Below are 26672 nucleotides of genomic sequence, written 5' to 3' on the forward strand. Positions count from 1 at the left end.
TAGCAGAATCGCTTATACGGCTCATATTAGAATCCTAGAGCATATAACGACCATGAAGCTCTTCAAAAGTTCACGCTTCGAGAGAGTCACGGTATTTTGTTGAGATGCAAATTTTTTGATCGGCGTGCTGATATCGTTGTACAGTGAGCAAGTCAAGACCACTTTCACTGCTCTCCGAAGCCGTTTTTCGACTGTAACCGCGATTTAGTTTTCGTTTCTTGTAATAAATTTTTAACTTTTGTTTAGGAGTGACGTCATCGCCGGGCGTGGGCTCTGATGCAGAATCACGAGACCGCGTTGTTGTACTGTATCTGCATACACTTGCCCAATTCTTGGAATGATTATGTGCGTTTACTTTTGTTTTTTTTGCGTTTTTTTTTGCGTGCCCTTTCTTTCTCTCTAACGTACGTTAGAAAAGGCCAGACGTCGTGTTCGCGGTTGCTAAGGCTCTTGAAATTCGACGTCGAAACGCTGTAACGTCGTAAGATTTCGCACGTCGTCCTTCGACGACTTCGAGGCGTCGTAATTTCTTGCCCAGATGCGAGCGGGGGCCCCCTTCGAGCAAGTCTGCATCCTCTCGCCAAGAAGCAATCCTTCGCCGCGCGCGCGTCATCTTCCTCTCGTCGTCTTCACTTCGACGTTTACTCGAAGCCTCGCGACGCGAAGCGGCGTCTTTGCGAAGATCAGAGGAAGGTCAACGTCCAAGCACCTTCGATCCCTCCCCTCACCCTTAATCGAGACTCCAGAACCTCAACTCACCGCCTTGTCATCATCTATATAGACATTCCAGTCATCTAGAAATTAACCTCCGCCAGCTCGACCCTTTGACTAAATTGACCCTGCAAAAGGAGGCTATTTTTATATAGCCAATCGAACGGCAGCAAACAAATCGCCTCCACGCAACGCATCCGTCACAGTGGACGGAACAAGAAGAAAAAATGCAAACAGATGATTTTTCAGAAATATTGCTTTAGACGTCGCAAAGGGGAGAAGTCCGCAACGACGCGAACATCCTCAGCAACGACGAACCTATATAGGAAAGGCTTCGAGTTGTGCGAAAGTTCAGTCGTTGAAACATGCATCAAGGGACCATCAGGGCAGTTCTCCTGCTCTTCGCTTGCCAGGCAGCGCAGTCGTTCTTCGACGGCAATTCACTGGTGCTCGAATCAGTGTCAGCGCTATTGGAAAACTTTCAGGCGCTGAATCGAAGCGGCATCAGCGTCGTCGGCACGAACACGTCGATATCGGCCGAATTCGACGTCGAGGACTTTCGCCTCTCGGACCTACTCGAACTATTCCTACCCGACACGCCTCAATTTCGTCAGTTCTTCGACGACTTGCCGCTCGACGCCGGCAAACTGTTCGACTTCAAAGCGAGCAACTTCTCGCTCGACGTCGAATCGGGCGTGTGGTCGATCGGCACGAAACCGTTTCCCGCGTGGACGATCAAGCGCGGCGTTCTCGTCGTATCGGACGTGACCGTCTTCGTCAGCGTCGTCGTTCCGCTTCTGTCGTTGAACAACGAGAGCTCGAGCAACGAGACGATTTCCGTCGAGAGTTACGCGATCGCCGGCACGGTGTGGATCGGTCGAGTCGGCGTCGATTTGACGATCGGTCGAGTCGGTTCCAATTTGATTTTTCGCGGTGCTCCGACTTCCGGGTCACTTCCTGTTGGAAACTTCGTCGAATGGCTCGGTAGTAAGATATTGCCGGACGATTTGCAGAAGCCGCTTCGTCGTCTCGGCTTGGATCGGTTTGTGATCGAGCGCGCCGGTGTTATCGCCACGTCGGGATCGGATGGCTTTTCGTTCGGCGTCTCCGGTAATCCGACTCTAGGCGGATGGAGTGACTATCGATGCCATTTCATCGCGACGCGCTACGCGGCGCAGTCGCATCGAAACGCGCGCACCGTCTTCACATTTGCCATCACCCTACCGAAATTCACTCTCGCCGGTCTCGTGCGCACGCTGACGGGCGGAAGCGTCGACATCAGCGACGTGCCACTACTCGGCACGCTCACCGTCCAAGAAACGGGCGTCGTCATATCGTCGGACGACGCCGAGCCACTTCTATTACCCGAACTCTTCGAAGGTTTTCTAGAGAATGCAATGCCCATTTCCAAAGGGGTTACCCTCGTCGCGACGATACCGTTCGTCGTCGACGAGCCGCCCGTTCTCTTCGTTCTAAAAATCGGTCTCGAAGGCGTGAGTTTTTTCGTTAACGATTCCGGATCGTCGTTGACGGTTGGTAATCTAATCGACGCTCTGGTGCCGGACTTTGATATCAATGAGCTCGAGCTGACGCGTCTGCCCGGCGTGTCGCATCTACTCGACGTGCAGATGACTCAGTTCGAGTTGGATGCAACGAAACCTAAGACGCTTATCGTTGAGTTTAGTTTAGGCGAAGAAATCAATGTCATACCCGGAATACTTTCGGTTATCGACCCGTCAATAACCATTAACATGACATTGACAAAACCGCGGAAAACTTCTTATAGCGCAAACGGTTACCTTCGAATCGGTCCAGCCGACTTCAACGCTCAAATAGGGCCGTCTTCGTCGGGAAAAGGACTCGTCGTCTCAGCCGATTATCCCATGATCGATATTGCAGAAATACTCGATAAATTCCAAGCGAGTTTCTTTCCGCCCGAACTCGCCTCCGCACTCAAAGCGGCATCTATAATCGATTTCAATATTCTCCAACCGCGACTCGGCATTCAAATCGGTTCCGAGCTTTTCGTCGAAATTTCCGGTCGACCCCAAATCGCCGGCTGGGACGGCGTCCGACTCGCCGGCGTCGTTGCCAAGACGAGCGCCGGCGTTGCCATGGCGAGCGGTTTCGAGTTCGTCGACGTGAATTTCGCCGGTTTAATTAAAAAAATTACCGGTTTCGACGTATCGTTTTTGAAATTGTTGGATCGATCGTTGCAAGCCGCCGTCGTCGTGTCGTCGAATTCGATGCCGGACGTTCGACTCCACGGTGAAGTTTTGAAGAAAATCGCTATCGAACAGGGTTTGAGCATCGTTGCCGTCTTCGCCTTCCCGGCCGATTGCGAGGGCGACTCCTTCTGCGATTTCTGCAAGAAAGCGCTTGGTCCTGACGTCAGCTTGCAGCTGAGCGCCACACTGAGCTCCATATCCCAATTCGTCGTCGCCGCTAGCGTGAATGACATTCGCCTGGGCGGTGGCGTCTCTCTAAGCCGCTGCGCTCTCGAATTTGGTATCGGCGCCGAGACGTTCGTTGGCATTAGCGCCACGCTCGCGCTCAGCAATCCACCGCTGAAGTTCACCGGCGAACTGCGCGCCGGCGTTCGCGGCGTCACGATGACGATGATGATGGAGGGCGTGTGGAAGCGCGCCTTCGGGATCGACTATCTCGCCTTCGGGAACGGTATCATATCGATGACTCTCAAGGCGGTGACGCCTTGGCTGACCGGTCTCGAAATCGGCGGCGAAGTGTGGCTCGGTCGAATTGATAGCGGGAAAGAGATCAAGATCGCCGTCTACGTCGGCGTTGACGTCGTGACCGTGAACGACTGCTACTTCTACGGATCGGCGAATCGGCTCACGATGAACACGCTCCTGCGCGCTTTTGACTTCGATATCGCGCTGCCCCCCGTTCTGGGTGATAGTGGCTTTCCCGAGGGAATCAGCGTGTCGTTCTCGTCGATTCCGCGCACTCTGCGCCCATCGGAACGCTCTCTACCGCAGGGCATCTTCATCAACGGAACGATCAATATTCTCGGTTTTCGACTCAAGGCTTACGTCAACGTCGGTCTTCCGCAGGGAATCAAGATCGACATTCGCATGACGCCGCTTAATCTTGCCGGCGGACTCATCCGACTTCGTCGATCGAGAGACGATAGTTCGAACGGTCCGATGCTCGTCGCCGACGTCAAGTTGTTCCCTCTTCCGTCGATCAACGTGAAGGCTCAAGGATACATCAGTTTTCTCGGGGGAATGATCGAGCGAGAAGTCTATCTGGAAATCACGAATAGTCAATTTGTAATGATGGTAAGAGGTCGATTCTTTTTGTTCGATGCTGAGCTGAAAATTCACGCGCCCTACGGATCGTTGCTCTCGGCGTCGTTTCGAGTGTACGGACGTCTGTCGATGGCGTGGCTGACCGAGTTGGCCGATCGAACGGCGAACGTCATTAAACGCGGCGCCGACAGGGCGACGCGAAAAATCGGCGACGCCCAGCGAAAGGTCGACGGCGCTCGATCGTACTTGCATCGCCAACAGGCGAAGTTGAGCCGAGCTCGAAATAATCTTCATCGACTGTGTCGAATTCGAAGTTGCGGAAGTTGTAAGAAAGCGCGACATAAATAAAAAATAGACACTTATATACATACGTAGTCATAATATACAGTATAGGTGCATCCATAAGATATTAATTTTCACTTGCTAATTTTTTTCTCTGACTGTTTCAGGGTGCGTCGGCTGTCCCTCGTGGAGAAGCTGCTGCTTTCGCTTTTGGGGCATTTGCGGCGGTTGTCCGGGCTGGAACAGCTGCTGCTGGAGAGCGCCCGATTTGTTTTGCCACGCGGCGAACGCCGCGTGCTACGTCGCGCGGGCCGCTGTCACTGCCGTGATATGGGGCTTGGAACGACTCCTCGACATAGCGTCGGCGGCTCTCAGCGCAGCGAACGCCGTGCTCGAAGGCGTCAAATTCGCCGTACGAGTCGGCGCCGCCGCCGCCGCCGCAATCGTCAAATTCGCTCTCGGCGGCCTAATCAACATAAAGCTGATTGAATTCGACGTGGAAATCGGTTTAGCCGCCGGCGGTCGTTTCAAGGCTCAAATGACCGTGTCGTTTTTGCGACGCTACGACGTCACGCTGAATTTCGAGTTGCGACTCCGCGGCATTGACGCCATGGCGACCGATTTGGCGGACGCCGAATTTCCGGGCATCAGTGGACGAAGTAAACGCGACGTCGCCGAGCGCATGCGACGCGCCTTGCCCGACTTCAGTCACCGCCACTACTTTCCCGATCAGTACGTTCGACAGCCGGGCGACAATGAGGCGGCCGCGGCGAGACGACATCGAGCGTTGCGTAGCGTTTCTATTCGATCGGCTGAGGTAGTTACCAAGGCTAAGGGGCTGAGTCAAAAGGCGATCGGCATCGGCGAACGGCGCATTGGTATGACGCTGAAGTACGCGGAAGAATTCGAGAAACGGGTATTTGCGAATGCGGATGTGTCGGCGATTCCAGAGCAAGACGAGGGCGAAGACGAAGTGGAAGTCGTTGTGGACGCTGACGATAGCGAAGAAGAGACAGGTAAAATTTAAAAAAAAGATAGCCCTTGAATAGAGAATAATTTTAATTTTCTATTTTTTAAGGTTCTGATGATAAGCGGTGTAGGCAGTTCGATCGGTTAGAGTCGTTCATTCGCAAGCTGCCGGAAATGATCGAGGCCACTTTCGAAGGGCTCTCGCATTCGCAGACGCTTAAGAATGAAACGAGCGCCGAATACGATCACGATTTCCAAGAGGCCGAGCGCTATCGTCTCAAGACGTCGAATCATAGTCGAGAGGTGCGAGAAGCGGTGGAGGCAAGCGAAGACGATGACGAGGAAATGAAGGCAGTCAAAGAGGAGCTCGACAAAAACATTACGGCAATGGAAAGAGGAGAAAGCAAAGTGTTTGACAAAATCAAAGAAGGTAGGTATATTCTAATAGGCGGGATGCTCTTCTGTGCGGATAACGCTATGATTTCCTTACCTTAGTAGTACTAATGTGACGAGCATGTAATGATCCGATCTTAATGAGGCAGCATGCACCACTTCACTAGTTATAAAAACGGGTTTAATCTAGCTTTTTACATTAGGTTAGTAAGTGCGTCTGTTTTCCATATAGTTACTCAGCACGCGGTCATAAGGGACCTGTTAGAACGTTCTATAGCTAGAAACTATAAAGGGCAAATCGATTCCTAATTTTCACAGATTTACAATTGTGGAAGGATCAATCTGAGAAACGTCTGAGCGAGCAGGACGGTCGCGGAGTGGGGTCACTTATATCACCGTTTCGGCGAGAAATATTGAACAAAACCGGGCTCAGCTTTGAAGAGTACACGACCAAGCTCGTCCATAGGCTCTCGCGTCTCTACGAAGGGATCGGTATGTCCGACGCGAGGTACGGAAATGCGACTATCATTGTCGAAAGCCTGAGCGTTATTGGAGACGTAAGCTTTTTTTAAGTAAATGCTATCACAACATCTTCTGAATTGATTATATGTAGAACCTACTCGTGCTGCCAACTCAGACTATGCAGCAGGCAAAGGAGCTGGCCGACAAGACTCTGATTGAGTTCGACAAAATCGAAGAAACGAAAGTGTTTTGTCAGTAAAGCTTGAGCCAAAAGGCAAGCTTTTCTTGTGACGTAAGTGCTGTTTTTCTGTGTCGTACGTAGCTAGTAGGGAACAGTGCATGAGTGTTTCGGCATTCAGATAGATATGCAATTTAACCCGCTAGATTACCATTCCGTTTTGCGTCAATCGCGTAGTTGGATGCAGCTTTTGATGTGGGGACTATTCAATAATTGGACATAGTCGCCAAAGAAAGTATTTGGTAGCCTATGGTGCGCTATAGTCTTTGTAAAGAGCGAGAACCGTTGCTCTCAAAACCGTCGATCGAACTGGAGACAGGATAGACCCCAAGCCCCAAGTCGTGTTCACTTGTTTGCAGGCAAACGGTCATGTTGCTCTGGCTGGTGGACTTGTTTATTGTTCAGACTGCCGAAACCGCCGAGCCCCCATACTTTACTTCTTAGCGCTTTTGTGCGCTGTTGCAGCAGGTTTGCGAGCATACGAAAACGACAGTTTCGCGCATGCGCCGCAAGTGCTACGACGTCGTCTTCCTCTTCACCAGGACGTATCCACTCACTGGCAAGCAATCTCCACCCGTACGCCCTTCCATGTCCTCGCATGCTATTTACGTCTGCATTTACTAGGATCTCTCGTGTTCTTGTCACGGCCGGGCCCCACCTCTCAACTTCGATCGATCGCGCTTCCCTTAGGCGCGACGTCGCGTGTTTCAGCAGCGCGCTTCAACGTTCTCAGGTAATTAACTACGCAGCGATTACCTGGGCTTTCGTAATTGAGTAGATTATAGTATCGCCGGCTATCGGAACACCGCGTGGAAGAAGATCAATGATTTTTCCGAGGTCTCCCTTTGGGGCCCCTGTGGTGTAGGCGTGCTCTCAGGGGGCAGGGCTCTCTCTGCTACACACACGTCGCGGATTGCCTGGCGTGCCACTGCTCGCGCTCCTGAGCATAGACTGATTTCTGAACGAATCTAAACATCTAGTAATTGAGGGCGGGTGTTCAGGAGTGCGGGCTGGTGTCATGGCAGTGCATGAGGCTTCATTTGTGTGTGTGTGACAGGGAGGATAGCGGGGACGACACGCATTCGTTACATGGAGATGATTCGTACTCGGTTTTGCATCACGGCCGACACTGTTAGTGTGCACGTGTCCTTTTCCCCTTGCATTAGGATTTAGGGCGGCTGTCAGTAGGTAGGGTGGTTAGAAGTTAGTATAGGTTATAGCTCCCTTTCCCCTCAACGTGCTTAGCTGGCAGCCGCCACACCCGGTTAGACCATATCAATGGATTTTTGAGGTAATTTAGGTTTGAATGAATGCACATGTTAGGTCAATGGATTGTGAGGTAATCTAGGCTTGTGATAATGTTTCAATATCGATGAACTCTTTGTTGAACTACGTACACCTGTCTAGGTTCCAGTTTACTGCCACAGACGAGTAGTAGAGATTATTTGTGTTGCCTGAAGCGAATGCAGTCTCAGCCCTCTCGTGTTTTCATTTGCGACTGTGCACTGTTACGTGCTCCTACAATTGACGTCATCTCCTTCATGCTACAGACCATTTACTAGTAAACCGAGACTCCCATTATGGTAAAAGAGAACGATAGAAAAAAAATTCAGATCCAAACAGAACAAGTGAAACAGATAGAAGACGAGGGACAATTAATTACCATGTCAACGCGCTTCAGCCGGCCGTATTCGCGCTCGGGCTTCCGGCGCAGAAAATTTTTATCTGCGCAATTTCCTTCAATTCAGCGAGCAGAGTGTCAGATATATCTTTCGCTTTGAAAACCGTCTCGTGAATAAGAGTATCCAAATTCTAATCAACGAAAAAATAACTCCTTAGATAAGCGATAGGCGACAAGTAAACGGAAAATTTACCTGTTTTATAACACTCAAGCTTTCGAGAAGATTGACAGCCGAATTGTAGTGAGGGTCTCCAGGCGAAATAGTTTCGTACGGAGCTTTGAGAGCTTTGAAGACTTCATTGAGATAATCCGCCAGCGTTAAGCCCGTCTCCTTCGTCACGTCCTCGCCATAAGCTTGCACAATGCTCTTAATTGTTTGGATGTTCTCTGACACCACTTCGTCCTTGAAAGTTCGATTCCACTCCGAATAGCCTTAAGAATTAAATGCGAGTGAGTTTGTATACATCGCCTATATTCTGTACGTATATCTACCATTGCCTACTTCGGCGACCAATTCCTTGTTAATCGTTTCTTCCGTCATGTTATTGCTAAACGTTACCGTGTCTGCCGCCGTAAGAAAAGCGGGCGAGGCTGTCACGTTGGGCAAATTTTTCGCCTCTTCAACGAGATCTGATTGATTTCGCTCGGCTTTTTCGAAATCGCTGAATTCTTGCCGAGCCTTTGCGACAGTTGCCGCTGCCTCGGCTTCTTGCCTACTTACGTTCGCATAGCCCTCACTAAGAGCTTGGACTTCGTTCGTGTAATTGCCAATGGTTTTCTTCCACTCGCCGTAGACAGCCTCCATAGCGAGAGGTATTTCAAGAATGAATTCTTTGATGTCTCCAAAATGAGTACATTTTTCAGCGGCAGTATCTAAAAATTAATTACGTAAATTACGGTGTTATCCGCTACTCGCTTTGCCTACCGAGAGTCTTCTTCAATTGATCGAGACGTATAAGTTTTGCCTGATTCGTACTATCTGAAGCTACTGTTGCACTGCCGGACGGACGAGTAAACTGCTGAACGCGATTATGCATGTCAGCCAGATTTGATTCAACGGTCTTCCTCTCAGCTTGGAGCTCGTCAGTCAACGATCGTTTTCTCACAACGAATACAGTTTTTTCGTAGACCGGTTCCGGATAATCGCGCTTGGGTCGGTATTCGGCGGCCGAGCCCGGTTTATAGACGTACATTTCGGGCATATAGTGTCGACGACTGTAGTCGGGCATGTGTCGACGAAGAGTCTCTTCGACCTCTCGCTTACGTCGTCCCGTAATGCCGGGAAATATCGAATCGGCCAAATCCGAAGCCATGCTTTGTACGCTTTTGAATCGAAGGGTAAAACTCAGCGTGACGTCAGTTTTTCGCAGGAACGAAACGACGATCGTTCCGGAAAAGTGTCCAGATTCGACGAGTCCAATTTTGACGTCAAATTCGATTTTCTTGATGTTTATGATTCCGCCGAGACCGAGCCGAACGACGAACTTCGCCGCTTCGGCGCCAGCGCGCACGGTCTGCTTGACCCCTTCCAATACTCCCTTGGCCACATCGAGTGTCCATCGACTGTTATCGACGACTTTTTCCGCGAGCCATAAGGCGGCGTAGGCAACGCCGCGTAGCGCCTTGCAACCCACGTTGTACGCCTCGCACACGACGTCGGGAGCGCGCCAGCAGCAACTGTTCCACCCGGGACAGCCGATGCATTTTCCCCACCAACGCGAACAGCACGAATTCCACGACGGACATCCCATGCAAACTAAGAAAATGACATTCAAAAATTACTACTTAGTCACTCGTTGTCTTACTTTTGGAGCAATATCGAAGTCGGCAGAGACTGTTGACGTTGCGTTGTTTTCCTTGAAGATCCGACACAGCCGCGGAGAATTTCGAATTGGCCTGGTCGACTTTTCTCTGCTCCCGATCTATTGCGTCCGTCGCCGACTTCGCAGCGCCGTCTATTGCATCGCAGACTTTTCTCTCGAGTTCTGCCAACCATTCGGTCGATAGGAGTCCGTAGACTTGAAACGACGCCTCCTGTAGGGATCCGTACGGGGCGTAGACCTTCAATAGGGCGTCAAAGAGAAAGAATCTCCTTCGCACATAGAAGATGAAATACGTGTTCGTTATTTGGAGAAAAATCTCGGCTTCGACTAATCCGAAGAACAAGCTCACGTAACCCGCCGCCGTGACGTTGACTTTCGGCGGCGAAGCGGTGACGTCGGCGACGAGAAGTGGACCGACCCACGATTCGGTTCTCGATTTGTATAGTTTCAAAACGCCGCCTCCTATATTAAGAGGATCCATGCGAATGTCGACTTTGATGCCACGAGGAAGGCCTACGTTGATATAGGCCTTTAGTCGCCAGCCGAGTATGTCGATCGTGCCATTTAGAACAAAGCCTTGGGGTATGACAATGCCTGAAGGAACGAGCTCTCGCGCTTCTAAAGCAAACGAGACTTCAAGTCCATTGGGAAGACCGCTGTTAGCTAGACACTGCGGTAGAGTCAAATCGATGTCAAACGCTTCGAGTACGGAAGCGATCGTCAGTTTTGTGATCGATCCGTAGAAATAATTACGACGAGGCATTGTGGGATCGATTCCGAGATAGACCTTTGCGATGATTTCGCGTCCGCTGTCTAGTTTTCCTACGCGCACTTCGCCGCCCAATTCGATGCCGGGCACCGGGATTCCAGGCTTGAGTGTGATCGATATGATGCCGTTGCCGAAAGCGAGATAATCGATACCGAAGGCTCGTTTCCATATGCCGTTCATCGTCATGCCGAGTTCGAGGCCCTGAATGCCCGCTCGAACCCATCCGGTGAACGAGAGCGGTGGGTTGCTGAGCGCTAGCGTTGCGCGTATACCAACGTAGGTTTCCACGCCTATGGCAAACTCGAGTGCCGCTTCGCTGAGAATGAGACCGGAGCCCAATTGGATGTTGTTTACGCCCGCCGAGAAGCTGAACTGACGTAGGGACGTAATCGTCGCGGCGATTTGTAGACTCGCGCTGCTGCCGAGCGCTCCTTTGGCAAACTCGCAGAACGAGTCTCCTAAACAGTTGCTAGGAAACGTGAAAACGGCGACGATCGAAAGACCGCGTCGGAGAGGAATTTTGCTTAGGGCTTCGCCTTCGAGCACGACGTTGTCCATCGTACGCGACGATATCATGAAAGCGACTTTCATCGATCGATCGAGGAGACTTAACGCTTTGACGTTGACACCAGTTAATTTCTGTATAAGATCGGCGATTCCCATGTTGGCGAACTCGAAGCCGACGGCGAGCGCCGCCTTTCCCGTCGTCTTGCTTACGACGGCGTTTAGAGTGACCCCCGACCAGCCGTTGATTCTCGGTTTACCGGAAAATTGACATTGAAACCCTTTTGCGCCGGTGCCTATTGGAATTTTAAATGTTGGACTTACAATGGCGAAATCCAACATCGATGCTGCTGTGAGTACGGATTGAAGTTCGTCCGGCAGAAAATCAGCGTTGAATTTATTAATGATATTCCGAAGTATTATTTCGTCTCCTTTACCGGTTAAAAGGAAGCCTTTGGCTTTGAGGAGTTGGTTGTTCTGGCCCGGTAGTCTTGGAGGTAGAGGAGCCGGTTCGATTGCTATGGGAAACGCGGACGAACCGAACTCCCAAAATCCGCCCGCCTTGAACACGATCGTACGCGGTTTGGAGAACGTCGCGTTGATGTAGAGCGACGGATTAATAATGCGTGCAAATCCCGGCACGACTTCGACCGCTTGATTAATTTTGAATTCGACGGCGATGCACTTGGGTTTTGTCGAGATGGAAAAGCCAAACAGTTGAATTTCAAGAAGATTTTGAATCAGATCCGATATTCCAGGCGGAAGGTCTGTGAGTTCGTTCACGGAAAAATCCGGAATGATGGCGCTGAGAATGTTACCCAGAGTAAGCGCTCGCCCGGGATCGGCGATAGTAAGTTTGAGTCCGCCGGAGCCGATGTGAATAACGAAAATAACGGGTTCTTGATTGGGTATAATAGGCAGAGCAGTTGCAAACGTGAGTCCCTTGTAGATAGGCCTCGCTTGGGCCAAGATCCCGTCCAAGACTTCGGGTAGAAAGTTCGGTATCAAGTCTCGTGTTGATATGACAACACCTGTTTCCGGTATAGTGAGCGTTCCCAGGAAGGGAACGTCGCTGATGTCGTAGCCGGATAATTTTTGAACGAGATTTGCTAGTGAGAAATCGGGAAAGTTAACGGCAATGGTCACGGCGACGCCCTCGTCCTGATTGTCTCTCTCGATGTAGCGCGTAAAAATTAGATGACATCGAAAGCTGCCCCATCCTTGTATAGTCGGATTACCGGAGAGTCCAATAGCGAAACCGTCGCTACCGTAGACACCAATGAAACGCGCTTTCTCGATGCTAAACTTATCGAGTCCGGAATTTCGGAGAGGCGTAGCGAATTCGTCCGGAAGTAGCTGGGCACCTAGATACTCGATAAACGTTCCGACGGGTAGACCGGTCGTGGGCGCGCCGCGAAAATAGTACGTCGAGCCGACGAGACTGAGTTTGAATTCGAGACTGATGCTACCCATTTGCCAGACGCCGGCTATCGCGAACGAACTCACTTGAACGCGATCGGCCAGCGACGTCGCGTCGGGACTGAGCTCGAGGCAAACGAGCACGGTGACGTCGGACAGCGTCATGAATTCCGATATGAGTGGCATCGCGGGTAGCTCTTGGGTGCCGATGCACCAGAAGTTGTCGAGCATGTTGAGCGTGAAATTGTCGACGGGAAAATTGAACGGGTTGTCGAGATTCGCCTCGTCGATGCCGAGCGTCGCGGCGACGGACGGTAGCATGAGTTTGAGAAAGTCGAGCACGCGAAAGACGTTCGGCGGCGTCACCTTGCCGACGAGCTCGCTGCCCATCATGTAGATGTTGAGACCGGTTTCGTTCATTGTGCCCATGCCGTTGCCGTACTTGTTGATCATCTGATCGAAAACGCCGGGATCGCCGAGGAAGTAAGCGGCGCCGGCGTTGGACATGAGAACGAGAAGGAGAGTGGTGAGAGGCTTCATGTTTTAGGTGATAGCTTAGCCGCCGGCCGCTCTGAGGCAATAGGCTCTTCGACTTGGGTCTTATAGAGGCTCAAAGAGCGTCGGCTTGACTAATGGCGATCTTTGGGGTTTGCGGGGGATTCCAATTTTGGCATCGCGGCTAGATTCAAATTGCTTTGACGAACCGCGGGACGCTTTGGAAAAAGCCGACTGCCCCACTTTAGATTTCAGTAGGCACAGGTGGTATTTCGTTTAGAGGATAAGCTTATCGGACCTGTCAATTTGGTATGCGGTCACGTTTTGGAGCGATTTGCTAATAGCCGTTTGAGATGCATTCGAATTACCAAATTGGAAAATTGTATATTGGAAATCACGGCGGGTGTTCTTCGATTCGTAGCGTAAACGGCCGACAGATAGCTAATCACGCACCAAACGCTTTCATTCTAACGAACCGTTTTGTTTTAGCCTACTGAGTGCACGCGCGCCTCCCACTACGCTAGCGTCTTTTCTCTGCAGGCATTCATGAAAAGCAATTCCAGCGTTTAGCATCTACTGCTACTCTCTTGCTCTTTCCCTGCGCGTCATGCATGCAGAAAGAATCGTTTCGATTACCTTTGAGGCACGATCAAGACAAGTCGCATCATAGTTCTAACGTAAGGCAGGGCTCCTTAGCTCATTTGGCCTATCGTGCGGCGAAACAACCCCCCTTCGGTTCGGAACCTTTCTACGAGTCGCGGTCTTCGCGAAAAGGGGCTGGAACTGTCTCCTATAGCGGCCTCCGCTCCTTCACTTTGCCAATTATATAAATAAACAACGACCGCGTGTGTAGTCGATTTACTCTTTAGCGTAAGACAAAAGCTAGGGTGTGTTCTTTCGGAGCACCAGTCGCTTTGGGAGTTCCGCGCGCTGAAGATGCACGCTGCCGCTACCCTGCTCCTCCTCTTTCTCGTCGCTTCGCCGCCGCCGGTCGCATGCGACGGCGTCCGTCGCCGATCGTTTGTCGACGAAATTCCCGCGGACGTGGTGAAGGCCATGGGCGACCAGACCACACGAATAAGACATCAGGCGTTCGGAATCATTGTTCACATGGAGGAGACGACGTCGTCGACGGGCGCGCCGATGGTGGAGCCCGTGCGCAAATGCGAGGGTGTTCTCTTGTCGCCGAAAGTCGTACTGACGGGGATTGGGTGCCGCCCTCATAAGCGGGATACGGTTATGTATTTCAAGTTCTTAGGCGAATCCATTGGATTTGGAGTGGCCGATATGAGGAGGGTGCGTAACGTTAATCTCATAGAACTGTCCAGTAAGCCGCGGAACGAACCGAGTGTCTATCCCTTCTTGTCGTGGTATACGGGCTCGGAGTCGCTCGACGATCGATACGGCATTAGGCCGGAATTCCTTGACAAGCATAACGTTTATCTATCATCTTCGCTCGCTTACGAATCGGCCGTTTACCTAAAGGAAAAGCCGACAATCGATTCGGCTCTTAAAAACTGCAAGTTCGTTCTGAAAGACGAATTGATCGCTCTCGCTTGCAACAAACTGAGCGTATGCCAAGGCAGCACAGTGTTAACGGGTTCTGCCTTCTTCACGTTCACGCAAACGTCGAAGACACAAATCGTCAGCATCGCCGGACTCGTGTCGCTGAGAAGCTCGGGCTCGTTCTGCGAGCGCATGAACGAGCCAGACGATAGAGACCCTTACGTTGGGAAAGCGCCGAAAACCCCCAAGTGCGACGACCCGTACGTCTGCGGTAGGCGTTTCGTCGAAGACGACGTCAAAGCCATTCTATCGGAGGCGCGAAAGCTCGATCCGAGGGGCTTGCAACTTCACAACGATTACATTCCACACGATACGATAAGTACACCTTCACAAGTGTTTTGTCTTTGAGATGTTTTTTTTTTCTAATTGAGCTCTTTGCTATATAGTTGGATCGTTCAATATGCACGGTCTGGAAAAGTTCAATCGCGATTATGCGAGCGAGCAAGCGGAAACGATTCGAAACGTCATAGAGAGGGCCGATATACTCGCATTGCAGGAGGTCGGAACGCAGCTTGCCCTCGAGTCGGGCGCAGAGTACAACGTCTTTGACGAGAATATCATGCAAGTCATGTCTACTGGTCGGGACATTAAGGCGATCAACTATTTCGCTTTTGTGTACAATACGAAGAAATTTTCCGTCGTCCCCAATTCGTGCAAGTTGATTCTCACGAAAAAAATTACAAGATGTTCCTTTCGGGTAATTTAATTTTTTTCAAAGCGAAAAAATAATGTGACATTTCGCTGTTCGTGCAGAACACGAAATCGTCAATGGATTTCACCATATACAACGTTCATCTGACCAACGGTGTCGCCTCGACGAGATATTCCGAGCTTGAAAAAATTCAAAAGGACATCGCCTCATTGACAGCGGGCAATAGTGTCGTCATGATTGCCGGAGACTTCAACATCGGAGGAGGAAAGGAAACGGCAAGTGGACCGCAAACCAACGCGTTTGACGATACGGAAAAGACAATGAAAATTCTGTATGTATATATACATGGCCCGCGATTTGTCGGCTTACTTTTAGACCGATCGAATTTTATAGGAAGGACATGCAGTTTCCTGACCCCGGACCGACGACGTATCGCGAAAAGCTCTACTTGGACCCCGATAATCCGCCACTGAAGGAGTCGCACTTCGATCGATTCGCAGTCAGCAAAAATGTTCGCCTTTTGTACACCTACTATCCGGAGCACACAAACAACGCCGCCGCGACCGCGGGCACAATCAACAACGGTTCTCCGGGGCCAGAAACTCCGCCTGGCATAACGGTCAAACCAAGAGTTTCGAGTAGGCGATCGACGTGCGCTCCGCTGCTTCACAACTATGGTATCAAGGATCAAATCGATCGCTTGAAGTATATAAATCGCGAAATGCCGGCATGCCATCCGCATAATCGCAGAAAATACATGCCTCTATATCGAAGTCGGCAGTTCAGCGATCATCTACCGGTGATGTTTACTCATAAGACTCGTAAGGGGATCAAATACGCTGTGGCGACGTGGAATATGAGATCTTTCGATCCGACGATTGATCAGAAGACCGACGCCATCACCTTTAAAGAAAGAAAAGAGATCAAAATGGCGGCTGAATTCAAGACACTTCTAAATAAATTCAACATTGTTGCCGTGCAAGAATTGCAACCGACAAGAAATTGGAAAAACGCTGTAAAACTACCGGGAAGTACTAACGTTAAAGTCGTGAAAAAGTTGGTAATGAACAAAAAATGGTACTGGTCGACGACGACGCCTGAGCTCGGGTTCGCTGTTGACAACGACATTTATGCAAAAAATTGCACGGACATCGACATGAGCGTCGTCGACGATGACGCTCGTCCCTCGTTTATGTGCGAGTTTTACACGGAGGGCAGCGTAAGGCTTTTGCTTATTAGGCATGCGCACGTGTAGCAGCAATTGAACGTCCGGTATTTTTTCTTTGCAGAAAGGCGAATGGGTGTTTCTCCTTACTCTTGTAAATGCTCACGTCAAAAACGACGACAGCAGCGTCGCTACCGGGGAGGCGTACCGCAAAGAGGCCGAAAATAACGTTCCAAAGGAAAACAGAAATCATGCCTTTCTCGTCGGCGACTTTAATATTCGCTTTTCCAACGTCAAAGTGACGTACGATCGTAGTAATGAAATCGTTGACTGATTATGTATATACGAATCTTTGTCTAAGGTGTACTATGGCTGGCTTTAGTGGTCTATCCTTTACGAAACTCGATTATTTGACGAGGTTGGACTACGTCTGGCCGGTGTCGCAAGCAAACCAGCCGGGCGTCAGCGGATGTCGCGTCTATAATCCGGAACTTCTTCGGGATGACCTTGACAATCTGAATTCGCCCTTCATCTTTGATGACATAACGGTGAATAAAAATCCTGTTCGAATGAAAGCGTTTGCGGCTTGGAATAGCGTGTCGGATCACTATCCTGTTTTCATGAAGTTCTACGTGCCGTAGACTAGTAGAGAGGCTTCGACTCTCTAGTTCAATGATTGTTCTGTTTTGACGTTTGATGTAATGCACGGTTATATTGCCAATGTGAAAGAATCATGTTCCCTACCATAGGAGCCCGGGGGTCTGCTTTTTACTTTTTCGTGGTCTACCCGAAAAGAACTTAGCTAGGTCTGCTCAGTCAAAATTTTTTTGCTGGCAACGTATTTTTACTAGTCCCCATTTTTCTTCACGGAGGGGCAAAAATAGCACGTGTTTATGTATAGGCTGCATCCGGGCTTCCTCGCTCCACTTTCATCGTCGCGTTTGTCGACATCGAGAGCAGATTTCCTCATTTAGAAGGTACGAAGTGATAGATCTGGAATAGAAGATTGACTACGAAGCGCCGATGAAACCACCAGACGGCGCGATTTGCTACATTTCCGTGGAGACAATCGTGCTACACTAAGAACGTAAATCATCGACTGAAACGCCTCTAAAAAGTTCTTAAGCCGAGTTTCTTTCCTTGCTGACAGCACTGGCAGAAGACTGCGTGAACGATCCTTACTTGAAAGCTAAACAAACGTAACATAGGTAATTATTAGTCTTCTAGTGTATGAGGGTTCTACTCAGTTGCAAATTTAGTTGCAAAGGCCGATAATTTAAGGAACTACCTACCTAAGCCTCTTTTTATATATTTTTGGTGTAGGTAATAATCTTACCGATTTCGTCACGAAAACAAATTGCCTCCAACTTGAGCACAATCTCGTCAAATGTAGGTCGTCGAAAGGGGCTCATTTGCCAGCAGGACTTTGTCAGTTCTATCATGTCTTTGTCGCAATAGGCGGGAAACTCAGGACGAAGTTCTTCTCCAACGACTCGATCCAAAATATCTCTCACCGTGACGCCCACCTGCAATTGATCGACATAAGAATTCTTCGCCGTTTGGATTTCCCACAAGGTAATTCCGTAGCTATATACGTCGACAGACGAGTCGTAGTCTCGTCCGCGAATGATTTCGGGCGCTCGAAATAGAGCCGTTCCTACAGCCCTTGTCCCTCTCTGGTGACCGTCCGCGATTTTTGGCACGAGTTTCGTGCATCCCAAATCGGCCACTTTGACCACTCCGCGATCGTTGATGAACAAGTTGTCGCACTTGAGATCTCTACGCATTCGTCCGATGGAGTGCAGATGACGCATGCCTTTCGCCGCTTCCATTGCCCATTTTACTTGAAGCTTCAGTTCCATTGGCGTGTGGGCGTGGTTTGTGTCTAACTCCTTTCGTACCTAACCTCGTTCCATGTGCTTGAGCACAATGAATGGCTTGGGGGCTCGAGATCCTTAGGTACTTCGCTTAACCTGTGTACTGTTCACGTGCCCGTGGGAGACAAGTCGGCGTAGGAGCTCTAGAGGGATATGCAAAATTACCCCTGGTAAAATACCCGCAGATACAGGGAGAGCGTACGGCATCCCTAAGAAAGCCAGTTTCAACCCGCGGATAGAAACGGTATGCGTCAGCTACAGCTTGTACTATACTTCGCTGCGTGTCACTTAATACAAGCGTCAATCCGTCCCTATTTCAACCCCCTCTCTTTGGCGACAGTAACAGGAGACGATTGCAAAGATCCTATTGGGGATTGGTGTAAAATGACCTCAGAATGGGTTCCTAACAGACCGGTGGGAAGATCAGCATTACTCGCGGCAACGTATCGACGAAGTCACAACGCGTCGGAACCTGGTTTGACTCGCATTCTTATCTACGGCGGTCTTAGTTTGCACGGCGAATCGATGACCGATTCGTGGATTTATTGTCCCAGGAAAAATTCGTGGACACCGGTTGCACCTCCAAAACCTACGCGCTTGATTTCGTCTGCCGCGGGAGTCAACTCTTTCGTGACGCTCTGCTCTGTACAAGTCATTCTGTTGGGACAGGATTCAAACGCTACCTGGCTGTTTCACTTGTTTGACGGCACTAGAGAGGCGTGGGTACCTCTTTCAATACCATTGCCTCATCCTTCTACTCGCACAAAATATTCGGTTTCAGCTGCACCTACCGATAAAAGTCCGTGCCGTTGCAAGAATTCGGTTTTTCTTTACGGCGGATACGGTTTAGGTTACCGTAGTCTCGACGATCTGTGGGAGTTGCGCTGCGTAGATGACGACGCCATGCGGTACAGATGGATAAATATTAAACGGCACATTTGGTCATTATGGCCACCAGGGCTTTCCAATCATCTGTCATCTTCAACGGATTCAGATATGTATATTTTCCGCGGTGATACAAACTCTGGGCCGTCGCACAATGTTTGGCGATACCATTTAGAGACGGCAAAGTGGACTTTATACGACGTAGTAACGTTCTCCAATTTTAGCTACACTTACAGTGGAGTTTTTATAAAATACCTGGGAGTGGTGATGTTTATGGATAGAACAACCGCTATTTTCTACGACGTTGCCAGAAAGAAATACATTACTTCAAGAATCGATTACTCAGGTAGTGAACTCAAGTGGAAAGATTCCTCAAATGACTTTGTCGGTAGCGTGGCTGTCGTTGATAGGAGCGTTTATTTGATAGGATCCAGCAGCGACTGTGAATACTTGTCGACGTGGGAAATGAATCAAGTGAAGAACGTGAAAGTGGTCGCAGACGCTACATCTAAAGTTCTATTTGATGGAGCGGCTTCTCCTCTTCTCTCTCCCGGTCCGATTGTTTTGAATCATGTTTTCTTGAGCAACTTTCTTTTCTATTACGATGTTGATTTTGCGGAATATCACTATTGGCGACTAGACTTGAAGGCCAACATGTGGACTCTATACGACCACGAAAGACTTCCAGATCTTTATACGGCGGCCGTTTCAGCCTTGGGTAACGACACGATTGTCGCTTTTGCTAAAGACAAGTTATCCATAAATGAGGTGTGGATCTACACGGCAAGCCTTAGACTGTGGAACAAGGTGCAGCAGGAGGAAATGAGACCACCTAGCAGAGAGTACTCGACTTTGACGGCAATGCAAAACGGATCTCTAATTTTATATGGCAATGACTTTAATTCCGCAGAGCTGTGGATATTAACTGTAAATTTTTCCGCGATGACTGCAGCGTGGTATCAGCCTCGTCAGCACGGTAACCAAATCATTTTGGGCAACTTGCAAACGGGTCCTCACTTATCAAAAAGTTACGCAGCAGTCCTGGATGATGTCTTTTACGTCTACGGCGGGACTTTACGAAACGACAGTTCGTGTAGCATAAATATGTTTTCGGTCAATACCATCATAAGTTCGGCACCGTGGAACCAATGGCAGTACCGAATAGATTTAAGCGGAGGAGAATGCGTTTGGAAAAGCGCTATAATCGGACGATACGTGTTCTATATTAAACGAAATTCAAAAGACCTAAGGATTGCTGATCTTCTTGTGCCATTCGACGTCGATCCGGATTTCCAATATAAGCACTGGCCTGAAGGAGAATATCTGACGGCTTACGAAAACAAACTAGTGACTAGTGTTGTCTACAAGAACCCCGATGGAACTTCGAGCTGGTCTCTTTACTCGTTGCAGAAAGGGTGCCCACCTGGATCGTACAGCAAAGACTTCAGTCGCTATCCCTGCCTTCCGTGCCAACAAGGAACATACAGCGACAAACCAGGGGCACTCCGATGTGAGGAATGTTCCAAAAAATTGGTAACAGTTGCAAATCGGTCAATGCCGATAGAAAATTGTGTTTGTCATCACGGCAACTGCGTGTTTGTCTCTGACTGCACAACCGTTTGTGCGTGCAATCCTGGATTTACAGGAACAAATTGCGAATATCCTACGCTGTTTCTAATCGGAACAGGAATTGTCGCAATGATACTTGTAATTATTGCGGTCGCCTACTGCGCAAATAGTATACGAAAACATGAGAATGTGGCATCCAGTAAAGAGGAACAATTGCAAGAGACACGATTAGTATTAGATCGAGCAGAGCAAACGCTGACGACACTGTCGAACATCTGGTCAGTTGACAACGTCGAGATTGTCTTCTTGAACGTTATTGGTTATGGGTCATTCGGCGACGTGTGGAGCGCCGCCTATCGCGATCAAATCGTCGCCGTCAAAGTGCTCAAAATCAAAGCCGACGATTGCACCGACGAACAATTGCAAGACTTCAACGACGAAAGTGAGCTTCTAAGATCGATCTTTCACGCCAACATCGTTCAGTTTATCGGGACCGGTATGAACGTCGAAGGCAAGCCATTTATCGTGCTCGAGTACATGGAACGGGGATCGGTGCGCAATGAGTTAGACGCACACTATGCCCATAGGCCAATGGAACGATACCTCCAGGTGAAGTACTCTCTAGGTGCCGCTAAAGGTATGCGCCATCTGCACGCAATTGGTCGAATGCATCGCGATCTCAAATGCGACAATTTGCTCATCAGCAATCACGGAATCGTCAAAGTGGCCGATCTGGGCTGCACGAAACTCGTGCCAAAGATCGAAGAGGGTAGAAACGCGAGAGGAACACGGGCTGTAGGCACATCTTTTTTCCGAGCTCCCGAAATAATTCGCGGAAGAGACTACGACTCGTCGGTGGACGTGTACAGCTACGGAATTACCTTATGGGAAATTCAAACTGCGAATCACCCCTACTCCGATCATTTGCAGATGGGCCTCACGGTGAGAGATATTTTGGATCGAGTCGTTGGAAAAGACCTTCGTCCCGAGTTTCCCACTTGTTGCGATAAAGATATGATAGAACTGACTAAGTCGTGCTGGCAACTAAGTCCCTTTCGGCGGCCTACATTTGACGAGATTGTTCTCAAGTTGGAGGCAATTTGTTTTCGCGACCGAATCGGTAAGAATTAGCTTTAAATGAAAGTGAAATAAATATATATAAGAAAGCTACGTATATGTAACGGTAAACCATAACGTTGTTTATAGAGGTCGACAACTAATAAACTATGTGTGAGAGAGCTTTACGTTTAGTTTTCAAGTAAGAATTCAAAGGCACAAGAAAACTCGGCACTGCAACGAGCTAGCTGCTACATGGATCACATATGGTTTATTGTTGTGTCCCACTGGTATACTCTCTGCATGCCCCGTGAAACTCGTTATTTTTCACTTTTACGTTTGGTTATGGCTGGCTAATTTTCTGCACTAATTAGCCTATAGTCCGTCTTATATAGAGAATATCCATGTATGTAAACAGTATTCATGTATGTAAACAATATCCCGGAAAGTAGCTGAATTCACGAGAATTCGTGCATTGCACGTGAGCATACGCGCACTCTTCTCGCTCACGTGCGCTCTTCCCATTGTTCGCCAAGGTTGCGGGTTAGTCAATCTTGTTTGCTTCTTCAGTTTCCTAAAATTTCTTCACCGAGGGGCAAATAATAGCACGTGTTTATGTATAGGCTGTATCCGGGCTTCTTTGCTACATTTTCATCGTCGCGTTTGTCGACATCGAGAGCATTTTCTTCATTTAGAAGGTACGAAGGGGTAGATCTGGAATAGAAGATTGACTACGAAACGCCGATGAAACCACTAGATGGCACGATTTGCTACATTTCCGCGGAGACAATCGTGCTACACTAAGAACGTAAGGCATTGACAAAAACGCCTCTAAAAAGTTCGTAAGCTGAGTTTCTTTCCTTGCTGACAGCACCGGCAGAAGACTGCGTGAACGTTCCTTACTTGAAAACTAAACAAACGTAACGTATGAGGGTTCTACAGTAAGTGCACTTCGGTTGCAATTTTAGTTGCAATTAAAGGCCGATAATTTTAGGAAGTACCTACCTAAGCCTATTTTTGGTGTAGGTAATACTCTTACCGATTTGGTCACGAAAACAAATTGCCTCCAACTTGAGCACAATCTCGTCAAATGTAGGTCGTCGAAAGGGGCTCATTTGCCAGCAGGACTTTGTCAGTTCTATCATGTCTTTGTCGCAATAGGCGGGAAACTCAGGACGAAGTTCTTCTCCAACGACTCGATCCAAAATATCTCTCACCGTGACGCCCACCTGCAATTGATCGACATAAGGATTCTTCGCCGTTTGGATTTCCCACAAGGTAATTCCGTAGCTATATATGTCGACAGACGAGTCGTAGTCTCGTCCGCGAATGATTTCGGGCGCTCGAAATAGAGCCGTTCCTACAGCCCTTGTCCCTCTCTGGTGACCCTCCGCAATTTTTGGCACGAGCTTCGTGCATCCCAAATCGGCCACTTTGACCACTCCACGATCGTTGATGAGCAAGTTGTCGCACTTGAGATCTCTATGCATTCGTCCGATGGAGTGCAGATGACGCATGCCTTTCGCTGCATCCAAACCCCATTTGACTTGAAGTTTCAGTTCCATTGGCGTGTGGGCGTAGTTGGTGTCTAACTCCTTTCGTACCGAACCTCGTTCCATGTACTCGAGCACGATAAATGGCTTGCCTTCATCGTTCTTACCTGTTCCGATAAACGGAACGATGTTTGCGTGAAATATCGATCGCAAGAGCTCGCTTTCGTCATTGAAGTCCTGCAGTTGTTCTTCCGTGCAATCTTCTGCTTTTATCTTCAGTACCTTTACGGCGACGATTTGATCGCGATACTCGGCACTCCACACGTCACCGAAAGATCCGTATCCGATGACGACCAAGAAGACGATTTCTTTGGTGGGAACAGACCATATGTTCGACAGCTCATTCAGCGTTTTCTCGGCTTCGCCTAATACGATTTTTGTTTCTTGCAACTCTTCCTCTTTGCCGGATGCCACTTCTTGATGTCTTTTAGTACGATCATGGAAGTAGGCAAGCACAATAACTATGAGTATAACTATGACTGCGGCAGAAGCGATGAGATACTGCGTAGGGAATTGGCAGGTAGCTCCGGTAAATCCGATGTCGCATACGCACTCTATTGTGTAGTCGATTTCGCTGAGTATGCATCGGCCGTGATTGCAGGCTTTAGGATCACAAGAGCAGTTATGCAGTGAGTTTGATCTATTTGAAGCGGTAAATAAGTTGCTGGGACATCGTTTACATCGGACTGCGCCTGGGACGTCGCTGTACGTTCCTGGAGGGCACGGAAGACATGGATGGTTGTTAAAGTTTCTGCTGGCCGTTCCAGGCGAGCAGTCGAGTTGCAACGTATATAGACTCCAGCTTTTAGTTTTATCGTAATTCGACTGTGCAAGTGCAACCGTTAGCTTTAACAAAAAAATCTTGTTCGGGCGGAGTAGTTCAATGTCATGGTAGTCTCCTGGTTTATAAGGAATGATGGGCAAGGTTACTTTGTAATTTGCTAGGAAGGCGAATCCCTGAAATTGACCTCTTTCTTCCGTTATCTTTTCCTGGGTGCCTTCAAGTAGATCAAACATCCATAAAGCACTCTTATCCAGGCCCAGCATAGCAAAAAAGCCATCTGTTGCTACATAGAATACGTGACGGCCGAGTACTGCGGTTTTCCGCACACAGCTGGCAGAGTGTAGTTGTTTTAAAGATTGCCACGGCGCTGAACTGCTTTTTAAATTGACTTGAAAGACATTGGAATTACACGAGCCGTTCTTTAAGGTTCCGCCAAAAACATAGAAGTTGTCGTTGAACACGGCCGCCTGAGTGGCAATATTCTGTCCTAGGTTAGAAAAAATAATTTGGTTTCCGTGGCCAAGAGGTCTGTACCACGTGGCTGTCACCATAGACATATTTACCGTCAGTATCCATAGCTCGGTCGGATCTTCGCTATTGCCATGTAGAATCAGCGATTTATTTCTCATTACCGTAAGGGTTCTGTACTGTCGATGAGCCGGTTTTTCCTTAGGCGTCTCTACTTGAATCCACAGTCTTTGTTTGACCTTGTAGATCCATAGATAATATATATTTACTTCTTCATTGTCTGGAGCAAAAGCGACGAGGTAGTTTTGACCAAAAGCTGAGACGGCTGCGAGAGATAAATCCGGTGGTTTGTCGTGGTTATATAACGTCCACATGTTAGAGTTTAAGTCTAATCGCCAAAACTGGAAGAACCGATCGACATAGAAAAAAATTTCGCCCGCAAAAAGCCCAGTTGTTGACGCTGCAGAAAGAGAAAGATCTGGATAAAGCAAACGCGATGGCCTTGAATTTAGTGTAATATACGACGAGTTGAGGGGCTTCATATTCATGTTTTGCCATCCTTCTATTGTCCAAGTCTTCAAGTAGAGAGAACTGCTTAATGGACCGATTAGATAAACGCTTTTATCTACAGCAGTCAATCCACCAGTGAAATAAGATGCGATCTTCTCAAGAGGGCTGAAATCGAATTCTGCTGGCGTTGAGATTTTTCTTGTAGCAGCTTCGTAGAATAATACGCGGCCTCCGTCAACAAACATCATCACTCCCAATTCACTCAGAAAAACAGTACCATAGATTTGGGTGATGTCATTTAAAGTTTGCCTGTCGTATAAAGTCCAGGTTGTGGACTGTACATCGAATTTCCAAACACCTTCCGACCGAAGACCTTCCGGGGTCCGCCCGCCCATGACGTACATATCTGTTTGTATTACAAAAGATGTATGACGAAATAGTTTTGGCGGCCATGAATTCGGCAGCGAGTTTGGCGTGACATTTATCCATTTGTACATGCTTACGCTGTCATCTACACAGCGCAACTCCCACAGCTCGTTATAATATATAGCAGAATCTGGCTTTGCACCACCGTATAGCAAAAGAGATTTTTTGCAGTGACATAGACTTTTTTCGTTCGGAACAGCAGAGACCGAGTATCCAATACGAGTAGGAGGAACAGGCTGAGATGTTGTAACAGATACCCACTCCTCTCTTGTGCCGTCAAATAGCCAAGTTTCGTTAAGCATTGGGGAAAGTAATATTATTTCCGTTAGGCAAAGCCTTGTAAGAGAGCCACTCGATTGCCAGTTGTTGTAGAAGTGTTGAGTTCTTGGGAGCATTGCAGGTGTCCACGTATTGGTCTCGGGACAGAGAATCCAAGAATCGGTCATTTGCCCTATTTTTGGACAGTCGCTTCTGTAGCCACCAAAGATCAATATGCGAGTTAGGCCAGGTGAGGACACGTTGGTGCTTCGTTGATAGGCTGCAATAAGAAAATAGTCCCTGCCAAGAGGCCGGTTGCTTATCCATGGCGATGTCAATCTACACCAGTTGCCTATCGGCTCTTTGCAATTGCCACCTGTCACTGCGGTGATAGCATTAACAGAGTGACGACGTTCTGTGTCCAAAAGAGACGCGCAGAAGAGTAGGAGAGGAACGAACATCAGCAGCGGCATATTGGCAAACACTGAAAGGAGATGGGATAACGTGGGAGGCGACTAGGGATATGCAAAGAAGCCCCTATAGGCAGCGTGATCTTCATACGGGAAGAACTTTCCTGGCTCTTTCGCTCTCTTCAGTTCAATATATTCAATGGCACATATTCATGTTAGACTGAATTAATGTTCATAGCGACACTGAAGTGGTTTGGCAGGTCCTAGTAGCCATGGCAAGCTATGGGCATAAGTGTGGTCAATTTTCAAATATTTTGAGAGTTATTGATATTTTTAATTAAGCGCTTTTCATTGTTTATTAGTTCTTTTTTTTCCGTGTATGTGACACTTGACTTCTTATCGTCTCCCAAGGCAAAGGATTTTGAATGAGTCTATTATATTGAAATAGCGCTCCCTGGCTGCCAACTAACCGTGA

General features: G+C 48.7%; 6 protein-coding genes across 8 annotated transcripts; 3 read left to right on the forward strand and 3 right to left on the reverse strand.

Moving 5' to 3' along the window:
- The first annotated feature begins 414 nt into the window (after positions 1–414).
- Positions 415–6486, forward strand: LOC136193707 (uncharacterized). 2 transcript variants are annotated; one of them, XM_065982650.1, is made up of 6 exons: positions 415–481; positions 539–4308; positions 4433–5281; positions 5344–5664; positions 5946–6184; positions 6241–6486. In XM_065982650.1, the coding sequence occupies exons 2-6, from the start codon at positions 1077–1079 to the stop codon at positions 6346–6348; spliced, it is 4749 nt and encodes a 1582-aa protein (XP_065838722.1). In that variant the 5' UTR covers positions 415–481; positions 539–1076; the 3' UTR covers positions 6349–6486. The 2 variants fall into 2 exon arrangements, with proteins under 2 accessions (XP_065838722.1, XP_065838720.1); XM_065982648.1 differs by having other exon boundaries at positions 451–4308.
- Positions 6487–7871: 1385 nt separating this feature from the next.
- Positions 7872–13077, reverse strand: LOC136193740 (uncharacterized). Its single transcript, XM_065982693.1, has 5 exons — positions 9814–13077; positions 8934–9764; positions 8501–8881; positions 8202–8440; positions 7872–8139 (listed from the first exon to the last, which is right to left on the reverse strand). The coding sequence occupies exons 1-5, from the start codon at positions 13061–13063 to the stop codon at positions 8005–8007; spliced, it is 4836 nt and encodes a 1611-aa protein (XP_065838765.1). The 5' UTR covers positions 13064–13077; the 3' UTR covers positions 7872–8004.
- Positions 13078–13852: 775 nt separating this feature from the next.
- LOC136193548 (uncharacterized) lies at positions 13853–17115 on the forward strand. Its single transcript, XM_065982460.1, has 6 exons — positions 13853–14903; positions 14971–15281; positions 15338–15567; positions 15630–16455; positions 16526–16704; positions 16763–17115. The coding sequence occupies exons 1-6, from the start codon at positions 13955–13957 to the stop codon at positions 17040–17042; spliced, it is 2775 nt and encodes a 924-aa protein (XP_065838532.1). The 5' UTR covers positions 13853–13954; the 3' UTR covers positions 17043–17115.
- A 189-nt stretch (positions 17116–17304) lies between these two features.
- On the forward strand, positions 17305–22235 carry LOC136193671 (uncharacterized). Of its 2 annotated transcripts, XM_065982600.1 has the most exons (6): positions 17305–17378; positions 17438–17488; positions 17552–17609; positions 17725–17790; positions 17860–21852; positions 21984–22235. In XM_065982600.1, the coding sequence occupies exons 5-6, from the start codon at positions 18525–18527 to the stop codon at positions 21992–21994; spliced, it is 3339 nt and encodes a 1112-aa protein (XP_065838672.1). In that variant the 5' UTR covers positions 17305–17378; positions 17438–17488; positions 17552–17609; positions 17725–17790; positions 17860–18524; the 3' UTR covers positions 21995–22235. The 2 variants fall into 2 exon arrangements, with proteins under 2 accessions (XP_065838672.1, XP_065838671.1); XM_065982599.1 differs by having other exon boundaries at positions 17309–17488.
- Positions 17580–18263, reverse strand: LOC136193933 (uncharacterized). Its single transcript, XM_065982941.1, has 2 exons — positions 17738–18263; positions 17580–17590 (listed from the first exon to the last, which is right to left on the reverse strand). The coding sequence occupies exons 1-2, from the start codon at positions 18261–18263 to the stop codon at positions 17580–17582; spliced, it is 537 nt and encodes a 178-aa protein (XP_065839013.1).
- Positions 22236–22554: 319 nt separating the features above from the next.
- LOC136193803 (uncharacterized) lies at positions 22555–26257 on the reverse strand. The gene is made up of 2 exons (XM_065982787.1): positions 22828–26257; positions 22555–22698 (listed from the first exon to the last, which is right to left on the reverse strand). The coding sequence occupies exons 1-2, from the start codon at positions 26246–26248 to the stop codon at positions 22688–22690; spliced, it is 3432 nt and encodes a 1143-aa protein (XP_065838859.1). The 5' UTR covers positions 26249–26257; the 3' UTR covers positions 22555–22687.
- Positions 26258–26672: the final 415 nt, after the last annotated feature.

Source organism: Oscarella lobularis, chromosome 12 (assembly GCF_947507565.1).
Source record: "Oscarella lobularis chromosome 12, ooOscLobu1.1, whole genome shotgun sequence".
In the NCBI taxonomy this organism is placed as follows: Eukaryota; Metazoa; Porifera; class Homoscleromorpha; order Homosclerophorida; family Oscarellidae; genus Oscarella; species Oscarella lobularis.